This window comes from Uloborus diversus, chromosome 5 (genome assembly GCF_026930045.1).
Source record: "Uloborus diversus isolate 005 chromosome 5, Udiv.v.3.1, whole genome shotgun sequence".
Taxonomy (NCBI): Eukaryota; Metazoa; Arthropoda; class Arachnida; order Araneae; family Uloboridae; genus Uloborus; species Uloborus diversus.
This window is the reverse complement of record NC_072735.1, coordinates 10,275,784-10,299,540: the sequence shown is the minus strand read 5'-3', so window position 1 is coordinate 10,299,540 and position 23,757 is coordinate 10,275,784. Positions and strand designations below refer to the sequence as shown.

The 23,757-nt window shown below is 33.0% G+C and overlaps 1 protein-coding gene across 1 annotated transcript in view; it reads left to right on the top strand.

Moving 5' to 3' along the window:
- The window catches only part of LOC129222437 (thyroid adenoma-associated protein homolog), a 73,749-nt gene extending 51,679 nt beyond the window's left edge, over nt 1–22,070 (top strand). Inside the window, exons 24-31 of the mRNA XM_054856951.1 lie at nt 3,716–3,969; nt 5,497–5,670; nt 10,097–10,205; nt 13,804–13,824; nt 18,221–18,342; nt 19,616–19,700; nt 21,290–21,422; nt 21,824–22,070. Coding sequence (XP_054712926.1) covers nt 3,716–3,969; nt 5,497–5,670; nt 10,097–10,205; nt 13,804–13,824; nt 18,221–18,342; nt 19,616–19,700; nt 21,290–21,422; nt 21,824–22,041 — 1,116 coding nt within the window. The 3' untranslated portion in view covers nt 22,042–22,070. The remainder of the gene's footprint in view (nt 1–3,715; nt 3,970–5,496; nt 5,671–10,096; nt 10,206–13,803; nt 13,825–18,220; nt 18,343–19,615; nt 19,701–21,289; nt 21,423–21,823) is intronic.
- Nucleotides 22,071–23,757: the final 1,687 nt, after the last annotated feature.

Below are 23,757 nucleotides of genomic sequence, written 5' to 3'. Positions count from 1 at the left end.
GAAACTAAAATGTTACTTCTTTAGTGAGTTTTGAATTCTTTAAAAAGAAAAAAAAAAGACAACTGTTTGCCATTCACTTTTAAGATTTGAATCTACAGTTTGTCTGGGAAAATTTATGTCAACCCGGGGTCATAAAATTCATAGTCGGATTTTTTTTTCTTCTCCCAATTTGTTGTGAATGATGTTTAGATGAAATTATTCAAAGAATTCCTGACCAAAATAAAACAAATTGGCTTAAGAAAACTAAAATATTTTCATAACAATGTCAAAATATTCTTGAATCAGCAAAGCATATTGAGTTTATTTGCAAATTGAAGTGAGCATCATAGAACGCCATTTTAGAAACATGACTGAGGCAAATTTTTTCATGATACTTTTTTTTCTGAAGGTTTATAGAAAGTTTTAGAATCTCTCTAAGCATCTGACACAGAAAAGTTTTATATATTTTTTGCAAGAAATGCATAATTTTTCATTTCAAAAAGAAGATAATGTAGCACATATGTTCCGTTAAGCTCAACTAGTGGTAGCAGTAACACAGACTTGCAAAAAATAATATTAGGGGGGTGGAGCAACATCATGGGGGGAACTTGAAAATATGGATAAGTAAAGGGGGTTCCGGGAGCCCTTCCCCGGGAAAAGTTTTAGAATTTTGTGCCTTGAAAATGCCATTTCACATATTTTCTAGTGTGTATAATTGATATAGTGAATATTGTAATAATACAAGTGATCTTGTAATAATACAACAAGTGAATTATTGCTTGTTATTGCTGTTGTTATAACAATAATATTTATCCCTTTAATCACTTGATAGTAAATATAATTAGAGGAATTTCTAGCATTAAAAAGTTCCAATTTAAGAAAAAAACGGAAAATTTTGTTGAATTTATTTTAAATTTTTCGATTTTTGTTTCATCTGTTGTGAGTCAGTAATTTTTTTATCTTTCATATGCTTTGAAAATCTTCCAATTAATGTTATTTTTAATTGGAGGAAAAAATGTTTCATACATGCTTTGAAAATCTTCTAATTAATGTTATTTGTAATATCTTGATATTGCGGACGGCTTTTTTTTCCTCAAAAAAACAAAGTGAGAGGTGATGATTTTTCCAGTCATTGCATCTTCTTAAATAAAGTGTACAAACTTAGTTTTTACAAACAAAGCTTTATCTTGTTCAAATATCTCCTCTTCCTTCCAAAGAAGCATTTTTATCCAAATTTATGCATCTCATTTTTAAAAAATTGCCTTTGAGAAAAAAGTAAACAAAAGGTTTCACAGTTCCCATGTTTTGGAAGTTTTCATATTATCTTCTCAAAAAACATGGTTTATTTGCAGGTTTAAACCGGGTTTTTGCCATCTTTTACATTTCTACATAGTAGTCCAATTAAATCCTAAAAAGGCAAGTCTAGATATACGAGAAGATCTTTTAGTATACAGTAGAAGACCATTATAATGCACACTTTGGGACCAGAGCTTTTGCATTATATAGGTTTTGGCATTATTAATGTGACCAGACGTCCCGCTTTTGGCGGGACAGTCCCGCTTTTTGTCTTACTGTCCCTCTGCGGGAATGTCCCGCCAAAGTGTCCCGCTTTGTCAAAAAAGTTCCCCTTTTTTTTATTCAATTCCGTCACACAAGAAATATAACATACAATCTAGATTTTTTAAACGCTTTTTCGATTTTTTGCTGTCAGTAAACGTAAGAGCACCATGCAAAATGTTATTCTTTAATGTTTAATACGCTGAAGTACCTCCACCATGATTTGCATTGAAGCTTTGGAGGAGCTGTTAAGCGTCAGGTGTTGGCCCCGAACGGGGGAAAATAAATTCATGCAAGGAATTCCTTGATTTTCTGAAAGGCAACAGAATTTGCTTCTTAAAATTGCTTCTAACAGCAAGTACAACTGAAAATAATAATTTTGATTAATAAATTTGTTGTGTGATGCAATATTCTTTACATCAATACTATTAAATTATTTTCAACTTGAGTTCTTTATTGGTACATTTGAGTTAATTCTTGGCATTTTTCTGTTACGTAAAATATTAAGCCTGTGGAAAAAAGGCTTAACAGACGGCCCCCCCACCCCTCCGTCATGTGTCCTGATTTTTAGCTTGAAAAATCTGGTCACATTAGGCATTATATAGGTCATTTCACAAATTTTTAAACTAATATTCAAAATATATCTATATAGTGAAACCTCAATAAGTAGTCGACGGGTTAAGTGGTCACTCCTTTTAAGTGGTCGTTTTTCTTTGGTCCCGACAAGGTCTCATTCACAGTAATGTAAAATGACCCTCCTATACTGGTCACCAAATTTAATTTTACACGGTTAACTAGTCACTCAAAAATTGTTTCCTAAATTTCCTTTTCCTTATCGGATCTTAGAAAATAGTATCGGACTTAGTTGAAAGGCTGTTTGATATTTATTTTCCTTGAAATCTTGATCCTCGGTTCTGGTCATTCAAAGCATACTTCTTGCTGTGACTCTGCCGAGTGCCAAGAGTATGAATCTAACTCTTTTCAGCAAGACAGACAAAATCTAATACCGGGAGAAAGTAGTCAGTATTTAACATCCGTTCACAAGGAACAAAAAACACAAAATTTAAAGCTTGATGTGCATTAGAAGAGATAGTTCTTTTTCATAAGCAACAACTTCATCAGTCAGCATTGAAGGATTGTATTAATTTACTGTGACTACATTAAAATAAGTTGTTGTTATTAAGTAATGTATAAATAAGTGAAAACAAAACAAAGTAACTATCATTATTTTCACCCTTTTTAAAATGTCCACTAATTTATAGACCTTTCTTACATAAGCTATTGTTTTTCTCACAGAATTCTACTGCTATTCATGAATATTTGTAAGGCTTTTTTTTTCTTCCTTAATTTCCCACTCCACATAAGTAGTCATTCCGCATAAGTGGTCAAAAATTTTTGGTCCCTTGAGTGACGACTTAACAAGGTTTTACTGTATTAGCACTTCAGAATGAGTTTTATATGTAGTGGGTATTAAAGCACTAATTATACAATGAGTCATTCATAAATAAATGTTTTTTTATTACAAGAAAGTGAAATATCCTGCACTTCTGCTAGCTTCATGGTTTGCATAACAGCTGCATTTTCAAGAAACATCTGGTATTTTCATTTTACTGTGAATGCTAATTTAAATTTAAAAGCTTTGAATTAAGATGAAAAGATGAAAAACTGTTTCAAAATTTAATTTTCCTAACAATTTTTATGCTTGAAAGGCAAAACAGAAAGATTTTTTAAACTTCAAAACTTATTGTTTACTGCTGAAAAGTTGTGCGTTTTATAGAGAATTGCGTTATACAGGTTTGCATTATAAAGGTATTCTACTGTATTAAAGAGTCTTTCCCTTGATATCTGGAGTTTCATAAAGGCCTACAAATTCCTCCTTCACTTTAGAATTAACAAGAACACTCGTCAAGCAAAAAGCAGCTCCTCGAGTAAAACACTCATCAAGCAAAAGCACTTGCCACTGCCTTTAAACAAAAGACCCACAAAATTATTGAAGGGGGTGAGAGAGCCCGAGCCAACTCCAAGTCCCATGGAGTTGTTGCTACTCAGTATGAGTGAAATTTTATTGTAAAATGCGTAGCAGATAATATTGTAAAAAAATATTCTGTGCATTATTTTGTAAGGCTTGAAAATTTGTTCTGTATGTGAAAGATAATGATTGCAATAAAACATTTTTCAGGAATTACTCATGAATTTCATCCTGCCATCCCAGCATCCTTCTGTAAGACTTGAAGCATTAATGTTTATGATATCTCTCTGCAGCCATTCACAAGTTGGAATATTTTGTTTGGATTCCGCTGTAACTGCAGAATTAAATAGCAAGTTGCAATATTATCTGGATCTCAAAGCGGGCTTTTCTGAGAGTGCTGTGTCTCTAACAATGCTTTCATTGTCTGCTAAAGCTGATTGCAAGAGTACAAGCGCACATAAAAGGTTTGTTTTCTCGCTATTCACATTAAATATATGTCAATCACTAAGGCTATAAATTGTGTACAGTATACTCCCGATTAACCAGCTCAATTGGGACCAAGGGTGATCCAGTTAAGCGGAGAATGAAAAAACAAATTATGTAATTAATGAAAATGCACTGCTTAAATCTGTATCAAGCAACTAAACACCATTAAGTGCTTTAAGTTAATTAATTTGCATTATATAAGAATGCTTTTAAAAAGCATTTATTAAATGGCTAAATTTAATTTAAAAAATTTTTGTATATCATTAAGAAGAATGCTTCAAAATTTCAGTAATTTTTTCTGCTGAAGGTTGAAACTTTGATGACTGAATGCTGCATAATTTGACCATTTTTTTTTCAATAGCATTACGTCAATGGAGGAAGCCGATGCTTGTTGTGTCACATAATATAATTAGAGATCCTATATACGGAGAGATTGGACAACGACGCTCCGATCTCCACCATGTTTAGTCCAATTGTTGTCCACTTGAAATGCTGTGCTGTGTGAGTTTTTAGCTTTCTCATGGAATGTAGGACATGAAATCTTTAAAGAACAAACTTATTTTTTTTTCTCCTCGTATTTTCATTAAATGGAGTGAGCGCCAAGTCTCAATCCGACACCAATCTTTTCGTATTGTCATAGTGCGTACAAAGAAATTTTTATTTCTCAAAAATTTGTTCATAAAGATAGAAAACAAACAAATATTTGTGATATGCACATCGCATTTCATAGTATCATAACTACCTTCCAATTTTTTCGATACAATTTACAGTGATATTTAGGGCAGAAGATGCATTAAGGTCTACGGGGAGTGAGCATCTTTGGACATAAGATGACCGCTGTTCCGAAGTTGTCCAGTCTCTCTGTATTTAGGATCTCTAAATATAATGCCATTTCCAGTGCATTTGCTCCTGTATGTGATATGATGAGGCAACTTTTGAATTCAAATAGGGGGTTTTAGATTAATTTTTGAATAATAGTCTCCAAAATGCAACTTCGGGCACTGTTTGGCTGCTAAAAGAGGGTCGTGCCCCCCTCCCTCCGCCAGATCTGCACCTGGATGGATCATTCTCTCAAAAAAATCTTGCTCAATGTCTGCTATCCAGTAACTTGCAGTAACAAAAACAACATTTTGAATGTTATCAGTGCTGTTAACAGGAAACAATATACAGTGAAGCACCGTTTGTACGTTTTTGAAAGGACTGTATGAAAAAAGCATACAAATGAAAAAACGTATTATAGACTAACGTGTATTAGACTTTGCAGGGACCAATTTTAAAAACGTATAATTGATAAAAACATATAAACGGTGCTTCACTGTATATTCAAAAAGATTTATTTAGAATTCTTAATGCTGAATTTTTATATTTTATCTGTGAAACATATGTAACCTTAACTATTATCTGTATGAGAACTGCTCATTTCTAACTTAATTTTTGTTATTCACTCTGTATCACTATTGAATTTTTGTGTTATTCTTACTAAAATATGGCTTTATTTTATGTAGCAAGTGGGTACAAAATTGGATTTCTGTTTTCCACTTGTTTGCTCAACCCAGGAGCTCTGATGTGAGGAGGATGCATGCTGCACAGTCTCTCTCAATTATTGGGCCCTTTCTAGTTCAATATTTGAGTGCTGAAATTAAAGCTGGATCTGACAATGCTCTTTCTGCATTCATCGGGTATTCTAGCTTTGCTAATTATCAAAGTTGTGATTTTCAGGGTTTTTCAAAAATGTAATTTAATTATTTAGTTTTGTGAGTTTTTTACTTTTGTGAGTATGAGATTATTATCAGTAAGTTTTCTTTTTTTTCTTATGAAAAATTGTAACAAAAATATCCAAGGTGTTCCCGTTAAACCTCCAAGACCTTTTCGCAACCGTTAGTCCTAGACGCATACTTCTAACTGCAAAAATGTTCGAAATCAGATGCAGAGTTAAGTTATGGAAAGTTTGAAGGAAAAATAAAAATGAATCAAAAAATACAAAATTTAATTTTTATGCAGGCTCTGGATTTCCTAACTTATATTCAGAGAAATAACATCCATTGAAAAATAACTCCAATGCAAAACGTTTGACATTAGTACGACCAATATTCACCGAGATATGAAACACAGCGTTTTGTGACTTACACCACTTTACATTTGCCATCAATAACATTGAGAAGAAATATAGTTTCTAACACGGGTCTAAAATTACATGTGTGCATAGAATGCGTTTTTTAAATTGTACAAACTTTTAGAGCATGTTTTTGCGGATCATGCCACAACGTTTGAATTTATTTTTGAATAGCAATGTAAAATATCATCTATGTTTTTTTTTTACTTTGACAACCTGTCGTTTATTTGAAAGGGCAATAAGTTCCAATCTCATCTTTTGCATGGGCCCTTAAAACTTTGAATTGGCTTATTTCTTTGAGTCAGGGCCGGATTTGGAAGTGTGGAGACCCCGGGGCAATGAAGGAGTGGATGCCCCTAATCAGGGTTCGAAAAGATCATCATATTTTCGAAAATATCCGACACTTTGATATATATCCAAATATTTTGATATATATGTATATATCCGATATTTTCGATCAGCACTTTAATAGTAAATACATCCTGAAGTTACTGCTATTTATTTTTTTATATTATTATTGTAATTTATCAGGGAGAAAAAACGTGCTAATTCGTGAAAGTTAGGATATTTTGTAAAAATTTTATTGTGGGGGCCTCTTTGTTGTGGAGGCCCCGGGGCAGTAGCCCCGCTGCCCTCCCCTAAATCCGGCCCTGCCTTGAGTTTTGTTCATGCAAATCACAAGTTTTTTGGTTAGTTATATTTTTTAACGAAGACTATTTCCCTTAATATAAGTTAGAGAACCTAAAACCTGTAAAAAATGTTAAATTTTGTATTTTTTGAATAGTTATCTTTTTTACTTGAAAGCATCTGCTCTGTATCTGATTTTGAACTTTTTTGCAATTGGAAGTATGCATCTAGAACTAACGGTTGTAAAAATAGAGGTCTTGCAGGTTAAACGGGAACATGCTGTATAATAAATAAAGAAAAAAATGCTAGCTGTATGAATTTAATTACATAAAACTCATATAATGAAAGGTTTTCTAAATTTGAAGAGCTTGTTAAGATTGCATAACATATGGCCTCAAATCCTGGCCATGAATTCTAGTTATTGCTATAACAGTTGAGATTGTCTTAGATTCCATCTAAGAATCCATAAAAATTCCTCAAAAATGAAAAGAATCACAGGAGCCAAGCCAGGGGTGCAACCAGGAAATATTTTTAGGGGGGAGAGCACAATTTTTTTTTCACAACACTCTATTGCGTTCTCTCTCTCTCTTTACATCAATATATATTTATTATTATTATTAATATTATTTAGTAAAATTCCTTAAAATGGTATAAGTTTTGCAATTTATTCAAAAACATTAATTGTTCTTATGCCAGAAGTGAAATCACGTTAAAGTACTTGAAACAACAGTATGGCGGTAAGATGTTCAAATTAATAAATGGAAATCAATACTTGTTATTACTTCGTTTACTATATCAATGAAATAAATCAAAATGCACACGAATTTTTAACACCAAAAGCTCTAAACTATTCATATTTTTAAGATCATTCACAGAAAGAAAAAAAGGAACACGTTAAAAAGGCATGAAATAACTTAAAAATACAACAAAATAATTAATAAAATCACTTACACTTGATGAGGTCACACGGAAGAAAACACGATCTTGTAATCACTAACGTTTCAAATGAGTTCCTAACTACAGAAAAAATAAATGCCGAAAAGGAGAGAGGGGGAAGTTTTAAACAATTCTCATCGTCCCTGCTTACTTTGGAACCACTTCGTTTTCTCAAAGTGTGTTCATCTTCATTCGAATAAAAAAAAAGTATTTTTGAAAATTGTTCAAACTAGCATTCTGGGGTGGGGGCACGGGCTCTATACCCCCCCCCCCCTCTGGTTGCTACCTACTAAAATTGAATCGATAAATTATGGTAAACAAAGAAATAATGAATTGAGAGAAAACAAGATATACTGGTTAAAAACTTAGTCCTGTTAATGCTCTTTCTTATTGTAATTCAAAATCAAATTACAATATAAATTCTACAATAATTGCTAAGGCTTTTTCTTTTTGGGCTTGTGTGTGTGTGTGTGGTATAGACCTTGTTTGGTCATCATATTATAAATTGTTTAAAATCTTTATGGCACAATTTTTAATCATACAAATGCAACAGCATGTCATTTACCTTCTCTCCTGTGTCACATTATTGATATGAAATTATATGAAAAATTGGTTTAATTACATGCATTAGCATCCCTGATCTTTGTGTATAAATCCTTTTTATTTTTTCTCTTAAGTAGCTTTTTTGCCTTTATATATATATATATATATATATATATATATATATATATATATATATATATATACAGTGTCCTCTCTATTCAATGACTTGCAAGGGACCACAAAAAATCGTCCTTAAGTAGAATGCGTCCTTAAATAGAGTGCTTTTAAAACTACAGTGGAGCATTCGGGATCGTGAAAAGCCGTCTTTAAATAGATAAACTTGTTAAATAAAGCGTCCTTAAACAGAGATCCAACTGTATATATATATATATATATATATATATATATATAAAATTAAGCAAACAGAATTTCAAATATTAAACAAGTAATAAATAATAACTGATGATAAAAAGGAAAAATGCAAACAGCTATTAAGTAGGAAAGAGTGAATCCAGAGCTCATCAGCCGTGGAGGATTCATTAATTATGGTCAACAGACCAAAATTTTAACTATGAACTAGAAGAGAATGTTTAAGCTCCAGTACATGTAATATAGAGTAACAATGGGCAGAAGCACCACTTGCTTCATAGTTAAAATTTTGGTCTTTTGACCATAATTAATGAATCCTCCACGGCTGATGAGCTCTGGATTCACTCTTTATCTATTCCTACTTAATAGCTGTTTGTATTTTTCCTTTTTATCATCATTTATTATTTATTATTTGTTTAATATTTGAAATTCTGTTTGCTTAATTTTATATTTACTTGGCTTTTTAGTTTTGCTGCGTTGCGCATCTATGGGCTCTTGGTGTGGTCTTTTCAATATTTTTCACTTTTATTATATATATATATATATATATATATATATATATATATATATATATATATATATATATATATATATATATATATAAAGTCGTCCGTCGCTACTTCGCTCTTCAACTTTCGCGGCTTCACTACATCTCATTTTTTTCTAGTTTTTTTTTCTTCCAAATATAATAATTAACCTTTTTTATGTGCTCGTGTAAACTTTTTACTACAAAAGAATAACGAAGTATGTCTTTTAAGTGAGGTGAGCTCTTCTGAGGGGCTGTAGTTGAACTAGTTGAGGGAATGGAGGTATGAAATCTCCGAAGAAAGTAAAGGGAATCGCTATCTCATTTTAATCGTTAAGCAATGATTTATACTACTAACTGAAAAGTATAAATCACTGTATTATTACTAAGGGATAAATACATCTGTAGTGTATATGGTGTTCAACAATGTACTAACTTTTTAATTTGTGTACGTAATACCTTTAATGAGGACGAATGTCGAGGAAAAACGGGGGCACATACGGTCACTAACTGGCAATTAATTCATCATCAAACAAGTTAGCTATTTTCATAGATTAGTAGTAGTGTGTAAGAACTACAAGTGTGTGTATAGTTTATTTCTAAATAATTAATAACTTGATATCTTTTTAGTCTAGTGTATTATTTTGTACAATATACTGAAAACTACAAATTTAATGATGGCTAAGGGTGCTGTTTCATGTCTCTCTAGGGTGCTCTATCTTAAAAACCTATTTAAATAGTCGTAAGTAAATTTTATGTTCTCTAATAAGGAAAATTTTCGGTTTATAAATACAGAATCCTACTTCGCTGAAATTCAGTTATCGGGGTGAAGTCTGGAACAAATTAACCGCGATAAACGAGGGTTGACTGTATGTGTGTATATATATATATATATATATATATATATATATATACATCAAGTCTTAGGTCTCAGTGTTACATGTGAACTCTAATATTTATCATATGTTACTAATACCAATATTGTTTTTAGCTTGTGTGAAGATAGTATACTACTCTTGCAAGATGAAGATGAAGATATTAGAACAAAAGCATGTGAGTTTCCATCAAATTTGTCCCATAAATATGAAGTAAGTCAACTTGTTATCTCAATTTATTAGTTTTATGATGTTCATCTTCAAAATGCTAGGTTAACGTAAAAACTGAGTTTTTATTTTATAATAGAAATGTAAAGTACCATCTAACTCAACAATGTAACATTCATGTCACTCAAGTGTAGCAAGTGACTTTTATTGAAACCAAAGGCATAGGCGGCTGGTGCACCAAAAGAAGTGAACATGTTAGAGGGCATGGTTCCTGATTTTTTTTTTTTTTTTTTTTTTTTGTAAAATTGGACTTCATTACTGGCTTTTAATATTGCTGTTTTTTTAACTTAAAAAAAATGTGGAATATGGCATATAAAGTGGGATGGATGGCCACCAGAGCCTTTTCCTTCCTTTTTAAGGTTCCATTATCATGAAACAAGATGAGAAAAGTTCTTTTTTTTTTTTTTTTTTTTTGCCCTCTTTTCTGAAATAAATCAATTCATTCTATAAAAAACCATTTTTGTGTCAATCATTAATTTTTAAAACTCTCTCTGAAAAATGAGGGGGCAAAACCTCTTTACTTTTGAAAGTGAGGGAGCAGTTGCCCCCCTTGCCCCCTCGTACAAGCTGCCTATGACCAAAAGTGAATCAGAACTTCATTTGCTTTTCTGGGAAAATATTTTTTTTCTAATTAAACCCTTTCCCTGATTTTTATTTTAATAATAACATTCCTTCTTTTCTCATTATATATATATTACATGTACACAGGGCCGGCTGTAGCAGTTTTTCCGCCTCGAACAAATCTGCAATTTTCCGCCCCTCCCCACAGTTTAAAAATTAATTATTTTTTTTAAAAAAACGTTCATGATGTGTGTTTATTTTTGCTTTACAAAAATATTTTATTTTCATTCCTTTTAGTAATTCTTTCTTTTTAATATGAAACGTTCTTCAAAAAGTAAAACCTTGTCCCCCCCCCTGCACCCCCAAAAATTGTTATTTATTTAAGTCCATTATTTAAAGTCCATTTTTTGACAATTTGGATGGTATTAGAAGGAGGGGTTCGAGGCGCGAGGCCTTTGTCTGGAAGTCTTTCAAAACAGAAATCTTAAAAACGCTACTGTACAACATATTCGGTAACGTTAGGGGCTGTGCAATTTTCAAAATTGTTGTTCCGAAAAAGCAGCCTTAAATGATTTTCGATGTTGTTAGATGGCAAGGTGTTGGTAGTTGGTTGCTGCATTCCCCTAGAAATGTTGCAAAATTGAGCCTCTGGAAATGAGATTTCAGACGCCCTTTGAGGATTTTGACTGAGAGAGAAGAAAAAAGAGAGGTGGGGATGAAAAAAAATTGAAAAATTTAATTTTAAGGTTCTTTTTAAGAGAAAAAAAGATTTTTCAGAGCATTCTATATTTTTTCCTTATAAATTAACTTTGTTTTCCCAAGGAGCGTTTGTTTCTTTTCTTTTATAATATGGAATATTTTTGAAAAAATATATACTCAGTCCTCTGGGGGGGGGAGCCCTGTACACGGTCGGGACTGCAGTAGGTCAAAAACTGGACCACCAAAAATTTATCATTATTTAAAACGTTGTGAATAATAATTAATTGCTTTCTGGGAAATTGCCAATGTCAAGTCACTTTCAAATCAATTTAATATTTAACAAAATTAGTTGGAGTTAAAGGTTAAAATTCAACATCTGGACCTTATGCCCAGCCTGCTCAGAAAATTCGACCTCATGTCCTAGTTGTACAAAATCGGGACCTTCTATCTGTGGAGTTGGGCGGAGGATTCTGATGAAAATCGGACCCCACCCCACCTATTTTGTCTCGCTTTCCAACTGGACACATGACCAACTGATGTTGGCGACAGCAATTATCTCTTCTCTACTAATAATAAAGCTGAATGCCTGTCTGGATCTCTGTCCGGATCTCTGTGACGCGCATAGCACCTAGACTGTTCGGCCGATTTTCATGAAGTTTGGTACAAAGTTTGTATCATGGGGGTGTGCACCTCGAAGCGATTTTTCATAAATTGGATTTTGTTCTCTTTCTATTTCAATTTTAAAAACATTTTCCGTAGCAAAATTGTCATTAGATGGACGAGTAAATTACAAAATTATCATGACATGGAACCTTAACATGGGAAGAGCGAATGAACATAGCCAATTGGCGAGAAATTCACCATCCATTATTTATAAATATACAGACAAACCAAATGACCTTTTGCTTTTCTACTATGGACAAAGCCGTGCGAGTGCCGCTAGTGTACAATAAGCTTAAGAGAACATAAGGATCTATAACCTTCACATACTTTTCAAATTCCCAAGCAACAAAAAAGGAATTATGTTTGCAAAATACTTTTGTGCACAAATTTGTCCCAAATGAAATATGTGTTTCAGACAGTCAAACCAAAATGCCGCCCCAGACGCTAAAGCCGCCGCAGATGTACAAGAATTCATGAAATTACCTAATGAAAACTGACAACTCTATTATCATTCCTCTATCAAACCCAAGGGCTGCCATGGAATATAAGTTGAAGAAAAAAAGAGATAGGGGAAGATTATGTAAGGGATAGAAAGAGGCCAGAACAGGCTTATAGCCTTTAAACCCTGTTTGTTGATGATGATCAAATGATTTTCTTCTTCAAACCAAAAATTCTGAATTTGCGACATAATGCATAAAATACACAGCCAGCTCAGTTATTCCATCTGAGGACTGCAGTTTCGTGCTTTTTAGCACTCATCAGCCCAGAATAGGAAATAACTGAGCTGCAGGTGGAAAACCTCTTAAAGGAGCCAAGAGGGCTAAACAAGCTGATAGCTAATGCAAAATTAGCACACCAGACTTGTGACAACAGCAATAGTGCAGTTCAACTAAAAGATTGAAGGCAAAGCTAGGTACTTTTCAGTAAGTTACTTTAGCTACCAGTTTCTTTGGCACTCTTGGCTCCTTTAAGAGGTTTTCCACCTTCAGCTCAGTTACTTCCTATTCCATGCTGATGAGTGCTAAAAAGCAAGAAACTGCAGTCCTCGGGTTGAACAACTGAGCTGGCAGTGTATTTTATGTATTTCTGCCTTAGCCCTGGCTTAGGACTGTAACTTACCGCAACTGACATAATGTTCCATTGCTTAAAAAGTACAACTCATGAATTAAATAACTTTGAAATGTGCAGTTAAAATGAGTAGGTAAAAGGAATATAAATGAAATGAAATGGTTAACTTTGGTAGACGTAGATAATATATGTAAATATGAAAATCCACCAACAAATGCAGTCATTTATTTGAAAGCTTCACTTACATAAATGTTATGTAATATATTTTAATTTAAGAAATTTAGTTTATCTCTTTCATGACATATACTTCTTTTTTTCAGTGCCAGTGTGTTCAATTCAATATTGGTATCAAAGTAAGTAATTTTTGATATGATAATGTTGCATCATAAATTGCAATGCTTTTAAATACTTGTAAAACCCCAGCTAAATAACGCAAGTTGGTCAAAACTTGACTTTAGACCACACCAGGGCAAGTGTTTTTCCTGCGCTTGAACTATTATTTAAAATTTGATATATGTACAGTATGGGGACCAAGGGCGCCCATATGGGAGGGTAAGTGGGGGCTCAAGCCCTCCCTTAGAAATTAGAACTTCCTTGCTTTTAGTACTTTCATCTTTGCAAAAACGTAAAAACATTTCTTCTCCAGCCGTTAATGAATAAGTTATTAAAAACGTCAAATTGTAATAACTCTAATCTGCACTAAAGTCAGTTTCCATGGGGAAAATATCCTGCTAAACCATGGGGGAAATATCTGAGCTCCCCCCCCCCTACACTTTTGCATATGGGCGTCCTTGATGGGAACCCCAAATCCGGAATGTTTGCGATCACAACCTTTTCAGATTTTAGATTCTAAGTGAAAAAAATAGTGAAAACTCCTGTTGCGTGCCCCATTTGTCACATTTTTCCTGGTTTGGCTGAAGCAGTGGTTGGAAAAACTAAATTTTTTTTGTAGCAAACTACAACTTCTTATTGCAAATTTAGTTATCTGCAACTACAACTACTTTCTTTAAAAAGTAGCAACTACAAACTACTTTTGAAATGTAGCAACTACTTCGCTACTTTTAAAAAAATAAGTAAATGAAAAGCATACACACACACACACACACTGTTTGAGGATTGAATGATAAAGTTTGAAAAGTGGTTTAAATTAATAAAACTAGCTCATTTGAACATGTAATGTTACTTAGAGTTATCTCTTTCTTTTATCTATTTATTCATTTATTTATTTATTTATTTTTTTTATTTATTTATTTTATTTATTTATTTATTTTTTTTTTTTTTTGAACCAACTTGTCATTCCAAACATGGGCGCCCATATGCAAAGTTGCAAGGGGGGGCTCAAATATTTTCCTTGTGGTTTAGCTGGATATTTTCCCTGTGGAAACTGATTTCAGGACAGATTAGAGTCATTAAAATTCGATATTTTTAATAACTTATTTACTAATGGCTGGAGGAGAATTGTTTTTACATTTTTGCAAAGAGAAAAGTATTAAAAACAAGGAAATTCTAATTTCAAGGGGGGGGCTCAAGCCCCCCTTTCCCCTCTATATGGCCGCCCTTGACTCCAAAACATTTTTTTTTTACAATTTTTACAAATATTCTCTGCAAGAAAGAATTTAAAAGTTGAAAGAATTCACTTCAATTTCTTAATCCTTTCTTGCCAGCGAATATTTAATTCAATAAGTGCAACGCAACTATTTGAAAATGTAAATAGAAGCAGCCGTAATTTGTTTTTAAATTTACATCAACAAACATGTACACAAAGTGGATTAGATGATGAAAAACATGTTTTAAACAGAAGAGAAAAACTTAAATTTTCATCATAGGATTAAATTTTATAGGAACTAATTAATTAATTTTGAGCTTCAAGCTAGGAATCCAAACCTAGACATCATCCTCTTTCTTATGCCACAGATAGAATGAAATAGAAACTTTTTTTCAATTCTAACAAATAATCTCAAAAATTTGCAAGTACTTAATAATTGACTTTTGTTATGTTAAAATATCAACACTCAATCACTAAAGTCTCAAAAATAAATAAGTATGAAAACTGTCCCTTTACTGAATAAGCTGAAATAAGCTATTCGAAATATAAAACATAAGAAAGAATCCTGAAATTTCTTCAATGTACAATTTTAAATTATGTGTGGATAGAGATGAAAACAGTCGGGGGAAAAAACGAAAAATGTCCGAAAAACGGAAAAAAAAACGTTTTTTTTCCAAAGGAATAAATTTCCACTTCAGAAAAACTGAAAAAAAAAAGAATTTTTTCAACTTTTCAGGGTTTTAACTGAAATTTTCAGCAAAAAGTGATTAGAAAATTTTCCCACTTAAATTCTGATGCAATTCCCCCCCCCTCCCCCATTTTATGTTAAAATACTGTCTAACCTTAATGCAAGTTTTTGTGTGATAATATAATTTGCATATAGATCAAAAAACGTTTAATAACACTTGTTTCAGAAAATCTTAAACCAATAACCTTAGTGAAGAATTTATTTTCCTTCTTCATGAAACAAACAAGCATAGCATCAACCAAAAACTATGTTTCTGCTGACTGTGTGAATCAAATGTACAGGGTGCGGCAAAAAAAACCCGGGCAAGCAATTTTCTATGAAACTTTATTAAAAATGAATAAACTAATAAAGCATAAAAAATAATAATACGAGAAGACCTTTAGCAATCAGTAAATTCAATTGGTTTCAAACTAGCATTCTTTTGCAGTAATACAGAGATGCAACTGCTTATTGAATTTTTTATTCAAGTCCTTTAATCAATCCTATTCCCTATTATATTAATAAATTGTAATTGGTTTAGAGAGTTCAAAATTACGTGTAGTTTAGGGTAGACCTTCGACTCCTAAATAGGCCATACAGTGTAATCAATGGGATTGAGGTCTAGGGAGTAGAGCGTCCACTCAAAAGATAATATGTCAAAAAAAATGCGCCTTGCACCACTTTTGTCTTTTTGACCATATGAATCGGTGTGGAGTTCAAGTAAAATGTCCAGTTCACATTGCTGAAGTGCTCTTAGGCCCACAGAAGTACAATAACTTCTAAAATGTCCTTCTTGCTCACTTTTTGATTCATTTTATGGCCTTCATCCACAAAAAACTAGAGTTTTTTTTTTTTTTCACTTGTGCTGATTCCATCACGGACCAAGCTTCACTTCGGATTTTGGCGATATTTAACATTTTTAAAGTGCTTGGCTACAGACCAATTCTTATTGTTCTGGGGGATATGAGCTGGTTAAATACTATCTCTTTCAGCGTGGCCTTGCGGCCCGTCTCAAATGTTTTTGGCATCTTTGGAGTCATACAAATGTCTGGACTTTTTGAAACTCGTAAAACTCGTAGCTTCCATTCTTTGAGCTGTTTTTTCCCTTAGTCGCACTTATCGGTCACAAATTCCCATCTTACGAACAACTGCTCTCGTGGAAATCCAAGGATTTCATTGAACTCACTTTTGGATGACCTGGCGATTAATTCAAATGTTCATTGTTCATTTTGTCAACTTTCCGGACATCGACGATCATTTCCAAGCCACTCGAAACGACATACCCTTTCAAATACTGCTTGCCGGGGCACAACAAGCAAAGGAACTGTTGTTCTACTTGGTTAAACAACTTAAAATAGCAGGTATTTTATTTAAAATTGTAAGAAAACCGAAAAACAATACATAAACCAGGAAATATATTGTAAACTGGTTTCTAATAAAGTGAGAAACAAAAATAAATTAGGTACTTATTAAAATTAAATTACCTTTCTTCCATTCGATGATACAATTTTTGTCCGATATCTTTTTTGCCGCACCCGTATATCGCTGTGCTAAGCAAAAAGGTGTTTTTAAGTTCTTGATCAAATGACCCTAAAACATTTTATTTATGTAAAATTACTGTTAAATTATGTAAAATTAGTATTATGTAAAATACGAAACTGAGAACAACTTGGTTCTAATAACTCAGTTATGTTCAAAAGTGCTGGTATGACTACTTTTACTACTGTGCTTAGCACGGACATATGAATAAACTGAAACTCCAGTTTAAGTTTTGGTTCAGCTTAAGAAAAATCAATTTAGTTTCGATTTGGACTTAGACTGAGTTGAAAAAAATCAAAACTCAATAGCTTTTATTTTCAGACAGTAACATTGTATTATTTTTCTTTCAAAAAAAAAAAATATCGTGTTTGAAAGTCGAAAATTTCAATTAATATTTCAAGTTTCAAAGGGAATCTAAAATATAAAATGTAATTTTTATGATTAGACACACATTACCCAATATTGATGGTTGAATGACGACTGGACTTATTTCTGGTGTTTGACCATGAAAGCTCTTAATTGTAAAACAAAAAGGTTTTTTTTTCTAATTAATCTTGCCTTCATATGTATTTCTGTCAAGCAGAAAAAAAAAGGATAAGCATATATTTTTTAATGCTCAACCCTTTATATGTTCCAAGAAACACAGAGCTATTAAGAAATCCTAATTTTATTCATAAAAAAAAAATCAAAATTTCCATTTTCTCCAAATTTTCCCGATAAAAAAGGTAAAAAAACGGTTTTTTTTTCACCACTTCAAAATTTCCGGAAATTTTACATCTCTATGTGTGGATGACATTGATACCAAAAGCTTTTTGCTTAACGGGCAAAGTTTGCATGAAAGGGGAAAATTTTCGTTTTCAGACTTTTCTATAACATTAACACTGTAATAGATATTGTAAGCCGGCCAGGACAGTTCAACATCATCCTCTTCTATAACATTTACAGTAGCTTCCATATTTGGTGAAGATTGAATAAGTTCTGCTGCATTTGCTTGCATTTTACCTTTTCCTCTTTTAAATTGTGCGTCTGTGTGTTAATCTGTTATTTTAGGAAAATGTATGATATAAGTAAAAGGGAGACAATTAGATTTCTTTACTTTAAAAAAAACAAGTTTAACACTTGTATTGTATAGTCTACTTAAATATCTTCTAAAAGTACTTATTTGAATGTGCAAATTATATTTTAATTGCTAACTCTTTCCATTTTCAGATTGTATGTGAGCTCTTGTATGAAACATTACAGTCCCATAATTATTTTATACTGTATCTATGGAATCAACTTCAAAACTACCCTTCAACTTCTAAGATTTTACAGTCCTGTAATCGCAGTGTGTATGTATTATTAATTCACATTGTTAAAAGTGTTATGCATAAATTATATTCAAAAGGTTTATTGCAATTCTAAAGTGAAATTTTTTTATGTGGTGTGAGCATGAGAGTACTGAGTACACTCTAGTAGTGCGTTAATGGTAAAATCATTGAAAAGAATGTAATGAGCACAGGCAGTTTAACTGGAGTAATATTTTTTCACCCTACTACTTTTTGAAGTACAGCATTTATTATACATAAAATCATTTGAGAATTCTGACTAAAGGTCTACTGTTAGAGCCTGTTCACATATCGGCCATCCGTTCCGTTCATCACGTTTTTCTCCTCCTGAAAAAGGTTTTCTTTGCTGGTTGCCATGACAGCAAGCCATCTTGGACGGGACCGGTTTCGATCAGAAGAACCTTGATATCTGACGGCCGTCAAAAGTAGGACAGTATTTCATTGGTTCCCACCTAGCTGCGTGCTCTTTTCTCAGGTGGGTGAGTTCAGTCATGTGATTGATGTGCGGCGACCGTATGTGAATGCTACTCTGTTTTAGTCGGCAGCCCGTCACGTCAAAAAACGGGATGGACAGGACGGATGGCCGATAAGTTAACTGCCCTTTACTGTTTTTGAGAAATATTGTTATCGGGGGGGGGGGGGGGCACCTAGGGTGTGTCATTGTGCTAACTGCATCATTGAAGTTTTTAGGGGGATGTTTGATGGGTATTTTTCTCTTTCGGGATGCTCTTGCCCTTAGGGAGGATTCTTTGTGATATTTAGGGGGATTCGTCATTACTCTTGAAGGAAGCACCCCTGATATTATTGCATATTTAAACTGAGTACAAATGGAAAATAGAAATATTTTTGCAAAATTAATTTCCTTCTTAACTTGTCCTGAACCGAAAGCAGAGTCAATTGTAAAATATGATTTTTTCCCCTAACTTATTTTGTATGTTTAGTCAGATTTTCTAAGTAAGCCAGCTGACAGGTTACATGTAAAAACTTGTGGAAATCAGTCAACCATTCATTTTATGGTCTTTATTTATTTATTTATTTATTTCAGTGAATGCATCTGTAGCATAGATGTGTGCTTGGGAGATATGTTATCAACTCTTGATAAACTTTAAAAATTGATAGACTTTAAACTGAAATTTCTAAGTTTAAGATGACATCTCTACAAATAATGTAACATAAGTTGAATATATATATATTTTATATAATATAAAATTTAAATATCTTGACTTTTTTTTGTGTTTTCTATTTTAACTTACTAGCATTTCATTTTATGTTTCAGAAAAATGAACCTTTTTGAACAAGAATATGTCAATGTGTTTGCTGAACCAATCCAGTTAATATTTTATTATCACTCATTTTTCATAGTAAGTTTTCCTATTTTAAAATGTTTTTCAGCTATCTGGATACACAAATACAGAATTTTTATTTCTCATAAAACTTTGTATCAACTTGACTGTTTGCTGCTAAAACAGACTCAATCCAAGAAAAATAATTCATTCTGGAAACATGGCCACTTAGATTTAAAAGGGGAAAAAAAGTTTTGTCTTTTTACCTTTGAACTCAAATTTTCTTAAAATCTAATTTAGTGTAAAATTGCTTTGAAATAAAAATTATATATAGAGGAAGTGATTTAAATACAGACCATGGTCCGAATATGAGCAACCGGCTTGCAAAACTTGCAATTCCACTTTGGGTGTCACTCTCCAGATGGGTGACCCCCCCCCCCCCCCCCCCCCCCCCCCCCCACCTCCCGTAGCGATGTTACTGCTTTGATATTAATGTTCTAATTCATTTTTGGTTTTTTAACCATTCCATACTTGCAAGAAATAAGAAAGGAAGTTAACCAAACTAGGTCCATTCTTAAGAATATGAAAAACTTCTCAAAAAAACAACTTTTAAAGAGGAACAGGATTTTTTGATAATTTTTATTCAGAAGCAAAGGAACCGATCGAATTCTGTGAGCAATGAAGGATTTTTTAAAATATAACTTGATGCTTTTTCAAACAAATTTTTAGAATATGTTTATTTTGTTCTTTATACAATAGAACGCACAAACGATTCAACTTAAAAATACCAAAACAGTTTAGCTCAGCGTTTCCCAACCTTTTCTGTAGTGCAGCCCACCATTTTTTGAAAAGTAAAACTTGAGGCCCAGTAACTAACAAATAACTTTTCAAGTAAAACTTATTATGGGAAGAAATATATCTTTATAATGTAACGAGATCAATGAGGTTGTTTTACAAAGTGATTTTAGAGATTGTTCACGCAATAGTTTAACTAAGGAGTACTCATCATTTGAAGTTAATTTCTATTTCTTAAGTAATTTTCTTCAAATAGAATTTTATTCACTAAATTTCATATTTTAGAGATGTTCTCTTAATTTTGAAACAGATTCTTTATTGGCAAACAGCCACGGAGAGCTTTTGACTGAAGGCACATACATCTCAGCAGTGAATTGTCTCGAACAAATATTAGACCCCAGGATTTATCTTGGCTTTTAGAATCTAGACCAAAGTCTACGGCCAAGTGCTAATCTGCCCTCGGCCCACTAGTGGGCCACAACCCATGTGTTGAGAACCGCTGGTTTAGCTGATGCATAAAAGCTAAGGGTGGAACCAATTTCCAGCTGTCTAGACAGCAGACAAATCCAGTATTGCTGGGACCTATGAAAATGCTGCAATATTTTTTGCATGCAAACTGCAAGAGCAACTTTCATACTACTGTTGATTTGTCTTTGTCACTTTGATTACCAGTTTTCCTTACTCCCATTCCAAAGTTGCCCAGGTCATATCCTCTTCTTTTAACTCTAAGTCTTCCTTGAGTAGTAGACTTTTTAAAGCTACCTAGTGGTTAATATAAATCTAAAAATTCACTCCATTTAATTTAAGCTAACCATTTTGAGTGCTGTGTGCTAATTTACTTCTTATAATCACTTTTTTTCTTCTCCCTACAGAAAATGATGGAGAAACTATTTGAACAAGATTATGACTTATGGGAAGAAAAAACCGCCATGTTCTTGCGTGATTTAAAAGTGGATTTAGAGGATACATATTTAATACTGTCATCTATTAACTGGAATAAGTTAAGTATGTATATATATTGCATTATTTTTCATTGTAACAATGAGCATCTTGTTATTGGTGCTACTTTCCAACTGAAAAATATCTTGGTCCTCAGTTAAACTTATTTATAAAAAGGGGGGGGGCAGCAGGGGTTGGCAAAAAATAATAATGACAATGACCCAGCCAATGGTCAAAATTGGTTGAAGCTAATCAAATTTGATTTTAACCAGCCAAACCACGGTTAAAATATAACTTTATTTTAATATTAGTTATAAATATGTGTGTGTGTGTATTGAAACTATAATCAGTTTGCTTTTAACACTATTTGATATCTTCTTAGAACAAACCTTTTACAAACTTAAAGAAATTTGATTTGTTTGTTGTTATTTTGTTTACTGATTTATTTATTTTCATTTTACTTTCAGATCAAAATTTTACATATCATCATCGTGTGTTTTTAGCTCTAACTAAGTTATTTTCTCTAGTTAACGGTTTGCTCAGGCAGGAATTTTTAATTTCCACCTGTGATAAAGCAAATCATTTTAAGCAGCATTTCCAAGAAATTTCTGACTGCTGGATGCATGTGCAGGACTTATTGCCACCTACAACTATTTGGCTTTTAAGAAATTTTCTGTTTTTATGAAAAACGAAGATGTATAATGTAAAAATTTATTAAATCATTTTATACTGTATCATATTTTTTGAATTTTCTCTCTTTTAAAAATTCCAACAAATGCTCATGCATAATAATTTATTTGAAACAAACTAAAAAATCTTTTAATGTTGAATTTACACCACAGGTGGCTCTATGAGTTTTTAAGGGGCTTTTACAAAAGCTAGCTCTTGTATTAATGTTTATTTAGAATGCAACAGTTTGAAAATCAACTCAAAAATTGTTAGGTAAAAGATAATCCAATTTGTTGTCAAAGTAAGACTTCTGTCCATGTCAAACTTCAGCTGTTGACAGGGGCGCCAGACAAACTGGACCAAGGGCGCCCATATTCATAATTTTATTGGAGGGCTCAGATATTTTCCCCATGTTTTAGCAGGATATTTTCTTCATGGAAACCGATTTCAGTACAGATTAGAAATAGTAAAGTTTGACATTTTTAATAAATTATTCAATAATGGCTGGAGAAGAAATATTTTTACATTTTTGCAAGGAAAAAAGTATTAAAAGCAAGGAAGTTCCAATTTCTAAGCGGGGCTTGAGCCCCCTCTTGCCCTCCTACATGGGCGCCCTTGAACTGGACCCCTGTCTGGGGCGGCAAAGTTTAGGGGCAGCATTTTGGTTTGAATGTCTAAAACACATTTTTCATTAGGGACAAATTTGTGCAAAACTATTTTGCAAGTATATCTTTTTTGTAGCTTGGAAGTCTGAAAAGTACGTAAAGGTTGTGGGACTTTTTGTTCTCCTACGTTTATTGTACCATTATTGCTGTCGCCCAATGTCAGATGGTCATGTGTCTGGTTGCGAAGCGAGATAGAATGGGGGAGCGCCAGTTACCATCAAAATCCGCCGCCTGATTCTGGGTCCTAGGCCATGTGCTTTACAGCCAGTGAGAAGCAAACGGCTGTAAGTGGCACAATTAAAAATTTGAAGGTAATCAGTACACATGGTAGGTGAACCTCTCCTTTGCCTTGGGGAAAGAAATGGTACTAGTAGCCCTGGTAATTGCTGCTATACAGCATGATTTAGAAAAAAATTTCAATGAAAACCTACCTAGGATGTTACCTTTAAACACGTTTTACTCAAAACTTGAAAATGTCCACTTACATCCCTTTGCATCTCACTGCCTCAATTGTCAATCAGATGTCGTTGAAGATTTGTATTAAAATAAGATCTCAATATATGACAATTAGCATTTATGCTCGTGAGCAGCAAATTCTCAATGTCAATATTGATAGCCTGATTCAGCTATAACCTAAGTTAGTCTAAATATTTACAGAATGAACCTTGACCCCCTTCGTAATACCTGAACTAAGTGTTACGTTATACTAAGTAAGCAAAATTTACAGACTCATCGCCCCATGCCCCATTTCTAAGAAAAGGGCGAGTTAGAATACTTGTAAGGGGATAACTATTGTTGTATGGTTTTATCCCAAGAAGAAAAAGTTGATTCATTCATTGAGTCGTAAGATGTGTCCCCCCCCCCCCCTAAAATAAACTGCTATTAGTAATAGCACAGCGCCTACCCCAGCAGCCAGTAGTTGATCAACGAGGAAGCAATCAATATTCAGTAAATTATTATTTAATTTACTATACGAAACTATTTAGGTGGCTAGTACACGTGCTTCACTTCAGTCCCACTAAAAGTGCTTACTTATCCCACTCTTTAACACCGAAAGTGCATGTGTA